Source organism: Rattus rattus, chromosome 1 (genome assembly GCF_011064425.1).
Source record: "Rattus rattus isolate New Zealand chromosome 1, Rrattus_CSIRO_v1, whole genome shotgun sequence".
Classification (NCBI taxonomy): Eukaryota; Metazoa; Chordata; class Mammalia; order Rodentia; family Muridae; genus Rattus; species Rattus rattus.
Genome location: NC_046154.1, coordinates 17,050,831 through 17,057,815, shown reverse-complemented (window position 1 = coordinate 17,057,815; position 6,985 = coordinate 17,050,831). Strand labels below are relative to the sequence as shown.

Here is a 6,985-nt window from a genome sequence, read left to right as displayed (position 1 = left end):
GCTTAGAAAGGAAAAGGTCCCGAGATCCTCCAGGTCACAGGCTCTCCCTGGAGGGCTTCAGGGGTGGGGGTGGGGGTATTGACCTTGGAGAACTAGCAAATGTAAAAATGCAGCTAAGATACCGCCATCGAAACAGTGCTGAGGTCTCCCTAAAGGAGCTCGGCTGGGGAAGTGGCTCAGTCAGTAAACAGCTTGCTTTGTAAGCAAGAGGACCTGAGTTCAATGATCAGAACTCTTTGCTCGAGTGTTTGCTAAAGCAGGGGTGGGTTGGGGGATGGAGTATATGGGGAGGCAGGAGATGGCTAAGTGGTTAGAGCACACTGTCTCTTTTTTTTTTTTTCTTTTTTTCTTTCGTTTTTTTTTTAGAATTTTTTTTTTTTTATTTAAGTACACTGTAGCTGTCTTCAGACACACCAGAAGAGGGCATCAGATCTCATTACAGATGGTTGTGAGCCACCATGTGGTTGCTGGGAATTGAACTCAGGACCTAAGGAAGAGCAGTCAGTGTTCTTAACCGCTGAGCCATCTCTCCAGTCCCCACACTGTCTCTTCTTATAGAGGATCTGGATACCCAGCACCTACATAGTGGCCACAAACATCCAGAGTTACAGTTCTAAGGCATCTGACACCCTTTACCCTCCCTGGGAGTCTGCATGCACCCAGTAAACATACACTTACGCGCGCGCGCACACACACACACACACTCGCGCGTAAATTAAAAATGAATAAACCTTAAACAACAAATGAAGGCAGGCGTGTGTCAGGCGTGTATCCTACACACTTGAAACGCCAGTGCTGCAGCAGCACAGAAATCACAATGTAGCCAAGAACGAGTTTGAACTTTAGATCCTCCTGCCTCCAACTCCTGAGATGACAGACTTGGGCCACCACACCTGGTCTTGGGTAGCACTTGCCTGTGTGTGCCAGGTGAGCTCACTACCAATTTAGCTACACCCCAGCCCCCTACTAGGCTCTCTTTTAAATGTATACTAGTATTTTAAAGGTTCTGAGATGTCCTGCAAGGCACTTTAAGTTTCACTTGGATGAAGCCAGCATCCTATTCCCTCTTGATCCTCAGGAGAGAGACAGAGCAGGATTGAGCAGAGCGGGATTGTGCTGTAGGGAGCGGTAGAGATCTGCAGTTTTGCACCAGCCGCGGGTGGGTCCGATCCTACTCTGGACCTTGGGCAAGTTACCTGAGCCTCTTCTCAGGATCACTGTGCTGCCAAGGGCTGGCTCCTGGTTAAGCGCCGGCCTAGCTTGAAGCTCACACATGATCATGCCGGGCTTCCGGTGCACCGCGGTTGCAGCCATGGGGTCTCAGGTCGGGTGGGAGTTTGACTGGATGTCTCTTTGGTAACAGAAGCTTATGTCCCTCGATTTGGGAATCTTGCTGGCTCCAAAACAATGGAAAACAGAAACACCCACACACACCCAGAGAACAAGGCGGAGGCTCCAACAGTCCAATCAAGTTCTGGCCTGAGTTCCACCAAAAAGAAGACAGATCCGGAGGCCGCTGTCGCAGCCGGTCAGGTGGGCAGACCTTCACTTCCGGTTTCCTAGCACAGGTCGATTCCTACCTTTTTGTTTATTTTTCAAGACAGGGTTTCTCTGTGTAGCCCTGACTGTCTTAGAACTCACTCTGTAGACCAAACTGGTCTCAAACTTCACAGAGATCCACCTTCCTCCGCCTCCCGAGTACTGGGGTTAAAGACAAATGCTACTACTACGTCCAGCCCTGGGCATTTCTTAATCCAGTCAAATTGACAACCAAGGCTGACCACCGTATGTCCACCTCTGTCCACCTGACACGCAAAACATGTTTCTAATCCAGATCATGCCAACAAAGCCACCATATTAATGTTGCAGCAAGAGATGACTCCATTGGGAAAGGCAGAGCCCAATCCAGTTGCTTGCCTCACACCAACCAGCTGGTAACTAGGGCCTCAATATATGAGTCTGTGGGGACATTTCACACGTGCCACACGTCTTTCTAGAGGAGAGCTGGGCAAACATTCTGGGTCTCCTTTTCTTTCTCCCACTCATTTTCTCAGCAAGGAAACATGGGGTGCAAATCCTGCTACTTAATAACTCTCTGCACCCGCTTCAGCCTTCTCTGGACCTGGATTAAGTCTGTTGAGGCCCTGCTTCATGCCTAGGTAGAGTTGGCTCCTACCAGAATCTTTGGTTAAAACAATTTTGCCCACTAGTTAATGAACTATATGAGATGCTGGATAACTTTCCAGGAGCTAGGTTGGCTTAAGGTCTACCCTAGTAGTAACTGACAGCCAAGAGGGAGACTAAAAATTTGGTCCGGCAGTGCTGGCATGTGCACTTGGGAGACAGAGGCAGATGGATCTCTGCAAATTCAAGGCCAACCTGGTCTTGGAGTTTGAGCTCCAGGACAGCCAAGGCTACATGCAGAAACCAGGTCTTGAAAGACCAAACAAATTAAAGCCCATGGGGGGTGGGGCAGCACGGTGACATCTGTAACCTCAGGATTCAGGCTGAGGAAGGAGGATGACAAGTTCAAAGCCAGTCTAGGCTATATACCACAACCATTGTGTCAGACAGCTAAAGTACCCAGCCCCTGGGCTATGGAAGGACGGCACCATGGTGGGCATTGTTCCTCGCCCACTGGCATTCTCTCAAACAGCCCTCTACACAATTCTTTGACTCATATTCTGGTTGGCATCCAGTTTTTTTTTTTTTTTTTTTTTTTCAGAGCTGGGGACCGAACCCAGGGCCTTGCGCTTGCTAGGCAAGCGCTCTACCACTGAGCCAAATCCCCAACCCCGCATCCAGTTTTATACCACAGTCCATAATTCGGAGCAGTGGAGTCAAGCTTACTGTTTACCTCCAGGCTACCTCCTGGTCTTTCTCTTCACCTCTCTCCAGCACCTCCCTGACAGGAGGATGGACAAGAAGGAACAGGACAGGGGCCCCAGTGCCTTGGTCAAGCTCAGCCCTTGAACTGGCCCAGACACATCTCTGTTTCAGAATGGACGTGCAGATGCCACTGAAAGGGACAGCAGAAAGAAGCCTGCAGCTCCCAGAGGACCAGAGAAGGAACCCCGACACACAGCGTCATCCCAGGAGAGGTCAGGGGAGCCTCAGACACAGGAACAGAGGCCCTCAGCAAGACCGAAGTGAGTTGTGGGAGCCTCCCTAGAAAAGGGAGTCTGGGGAGAACTGAGAACTTCTGCCCAAAGGTCTAGTGACTATAGCAGCACTCTCTGCCGCTCCCCATCTTCCTACTTCTTTCCTCTCCCCCACCACTACTGAGGATCAAACCCGGGGCCTAGAAGATGCTTGGCCAGTGCTTCCTCACTGACCTGTAACCTTGACCCACTTTCACAGCACCGATCAAACTAAATTAACTCTGTCCACCCTTTGCCCAACTCCGTGCTGCCAGGACAGAGAGAGCCACCTTCCCCGTGGCTCAGGGGAATTTGTCTCCTGTTCAGCTTCACATCCCTCCTGCCTGGTACCATCCCTGGCACCTGCATGGTAGAGTCTCAGTAAGCATTTATTCACTAAACCAACAGGAGGATTGACAACAACGCAAAAGATGTCAGTGGGCTAGCCTTGACTACATAACAAGTTTGAGGCCATCTTAGACCACTTAAGACAGTATCTAAATAGATAAATAAATAATAAATAAAAACATAGACAAACTTACACCTCAGGGCCAGTGAGATGTCTAGAAGGGTAAAGGTTCAGTCCCCAGGGGTTACATAAGAGGAGAGACCTCTGACCTCCACAGGCCCTCTGACCTCCACAGGCCCTCTGACCTCCACAGGCCCTCTGACCTCCACAGGCCCTCTGTGGTGTGTTAGTCTACCATCCTCCCTACCTCCCCACCCCACACACAAGGTCTCTCTCTATATATTATGTAGCTTTGGCTGTTCTGGAACTCATTAAGTAAATTAGGCTAGCCTTGAACTCACAGAGATCCACCTGCCTCTACCTCCACATACTGGGATAAAAAGGTGTGCATCACCGCGCCCAGCTAAGGTACGGGATTTTCTGGGCTCACTCAAAATCATGTTTAGTGAAGGGAGGGGGAACTCATGGGGCCCCACCCATCCTGAAGACCTTACAAAGTTTATGGTCGCTGGGGGAGTGAGAACATTTCTTCAGTGGTGTGGCTGGTGGTAAGGTGCCCACATAAGTATAAATAGCTCACTGTGCTCCTGACAGTAACTCTCGGGAAGCTCAGTCAATCATTAAAACAACAACAACAAAACGATCAGATATGAGGGGCTGGACAGATGACTCAGTGGTGAAGAGCACTGACTCCAAATAAATCTTAAAAAGAGGGGAGGGGGACTGGAGAGATGGCTCAGCGGTTAAGAGCACTGCCTGCTCTTCCAGAGGTCCTGAGTTAATTCACAGCAACCTCATGGTGGCTCACAACCATCTGTGATGGGATCTGATGCCCTCTTCTGGTGTGTCTGAGGACAGCTACAGTGTACTCACATGAAATAAATAAATAAATCTCTAAAAGAAAAGCAAATATGAAATGAAAAAGGGTGGGGGGTGGTTGGGAAAGGGGAGGGGTTAGAGGAAGGGGGAGAATGCAAGAGAAGGCGATGAGGATGAATATGATCAGAATCTTTTATATATGTGTGTATGTACGTATATATGTATATATGTGTATTTGTGTATATGTATATATGTGTATGTGTATATGTATATATGTGTAGATCTATATATGTGTATATGTATATATGTATATACGTGTACATATGTGTATATGTTTATATGTGTATATGTGTATATATGTGTATATGTGTACATGTATATATATGTATGTGTGTATATATGTGTATATGTGTATATGTTTATATGTATATGTATATATGTGTATGTATATATCTATATGTATGTATATATCTATATATACATATCAGAACAAATCCATCACAATGGCCACATACTAATGACAACACAGAAAGGAAGCATGTACATGAAAACTCCTTAGCATGTGCTCTGAGCATGTAGAATTAAATCTGCACTAACAGCTGCTCAGGCATATCAAAAAGCCACAAGGAGGAAGGCTCAGGCCAGTGTGGTGGTGTGCACCTGGGATCCCAGCACAGAGGAGGCTAAGGTAGGGCTGGTAGTTTGAGGCCAGCCTGGGCGACAGAGAGAAACCCTGTCTGAGGAAGGAACGGAAGGAAGGAGAGGGTAAGGGGGGAGTGAAAAAAGAGAAACTCCAGAATCAAGAGAGAACAGAGACACACAGGTTCAAATCATGATGGTATCTTTTTTTTTTTTTCTTTTTTTTTTTTTTTTTCGAGCTGGGGACCAAACCCCAGGGCCTTGCACTGGCTAGGCAAGCGCTCTACCCCTGAGCTAAATCCCCAACTCCCCTTGTGGTATCTTTAGCTGTATTATCCTGAGCCCCGTCTCTCAATTTTTTTTAATTCCCGTCTTTTTTTTTTTTCTGGTGTTTTGCTGTGCACATGTGTGCGTGCATGCATGTGTGTTACTGGTGATTGAACCCAGGGCCTTGTGCATGCCAGGCAAGTATTGTACCATTTGAACTATACTCCATTCCATACCTCTCTCTCAGTCTCTCTCTCTCTCTCTCTCTCTCTCTCTCTCTCTCTCTCTCTCTGGGTAGTGATGAGAGAAGCAACACAAAATCTCATGTAGCCCAGGCTGGCTTTGAACTTATTATGAGGCTGAGAATGACCTTCAATTCCAGGCCCTCCCCTCTCTGCTTCCTTACACTGGAGTTACAGATGTGCACCATCAGCATACACTCCTCCTCTTTCTGAAAAACAACCAGCACTGAAAGGGTTAAACTCGATTCCCCCCTCCACATCAAGGAGCCTAAGACTTCATTTATTCCCCCAGGCAATAAGTATGTACCCCTGGTAAGCAGCCCCAGGCTTGAGGGAAGTGACAGCTGTCTGTTTTCTCCACAAGGACAACCCAGGATGGGCCAAGGGAGCTGCAAACTGGCCAGGAGCAAGCACGGCCTAGTGGGGATTTTGTGGCCTCTGAAGGGCGGCCACAGCCAGCCATGCAGACCAAGGACCAGCAGAAGAGATGGCAGAGTGCCGAGGCCAAAGACGTTCAATCTACTGAGAGCTGCCAGGTAAGCCCAGGAGACTGGGGAGAAGAGCGTGGGCACCAGGTAAGGGGACAAAAGAGCTCCTGTGCCCTCCACACAGATGTGCTTGTCTGCTGGAGGCTGAGCACTGGAGCTGGCTGGCACTCAGTCCCCATGAGTCACTGGGTGGTTCTGGGAGTTGGAATCAGAGTGTGTTTCAGGTCTTGTTTACAGAGAGGTCCCTATGGGTGTCCTATGGGCAGGGATGAGGGACTATGACAGATGATGCTGGGTTTAAGAGACTGGCTGTGGGGGTTGGGGATTTAGCTCAGTGGTTAGAGCGCTTGCCTAGGAAGCGCAAGGCTCTGGGTTCGGTCCCCAGCTCCGAAAAAAAGACCAAAAAAAAAAAAAAAAAAGAGACTGGCTGTGTATGTGTCCGTCTGCTCATCCTGTGTGTATATCTGTCTGTCTATCCTGTGCCTGTCTGTCTGTCCACATGTGTCTGTCCATCAGTTCAGGTGTGTGCGTGCGCACGTGCGTGTGCATGTACTTGTGTCCCTGCCTTACCGGGCTTGCTGACTTTTCCAAAACTTACTTAACTGGAACACTTGGAAATCATTTATTTTTTTTTTCATTTCTACATTCCTTTATAAATGAAAACAACACATTATTATTAATAATATAATTATTAATTACATTATTATTAATAATATAATTATTAATTACATTATTATTAATAATACATAACCCATTTTGTTTTTTGTTTCCCTTTATTTTTTCGAGACAGGGTTTCTCTATGTAGCCCTGGCTGTCCTGGAACTCACTCTGTAGACCAGGCTGGCCTTGAAGAAATCTGCCTGCCTCTGCCCCCTGAGTGCTAGAATTAAAGGCATGAGCCACCCCCATCACCCAGCAGCT

At 47.8% G+C, this 6,985-nt stretch overlaps 1 protein-coding gene across 1 annotated transcript in view; it reads left to right on the top strand.

The window, feature by feature from the left end:
* The window catches only part of Spata21 (spermatogenesis associated 21), a 25,279-nt gene continuing 18,294 nt past the window's right edge, over positions 1-6,985 (top strand). Inside the window, exons 1-4 of the mRNA XM_032895219.1 lie at positions 1-33; positions 1,364-1,533; positions 3,001-3,149; positions 5,941-6,112. Of these exons, the coding sequence (XP_032751110.1) occupies positions 1,408-1,533; positions 3,001-3,149; positions 5,941-6,112 (447 nt within the window). The 5' untranslated portion in view covers positions 1-33; positions 1,364-1,407. The remainder of the gene's footprint in view (positions 34-1,363; positions 1,534-3,000; positions 3,150-5,940; positions 6,113-6,985) is intronic.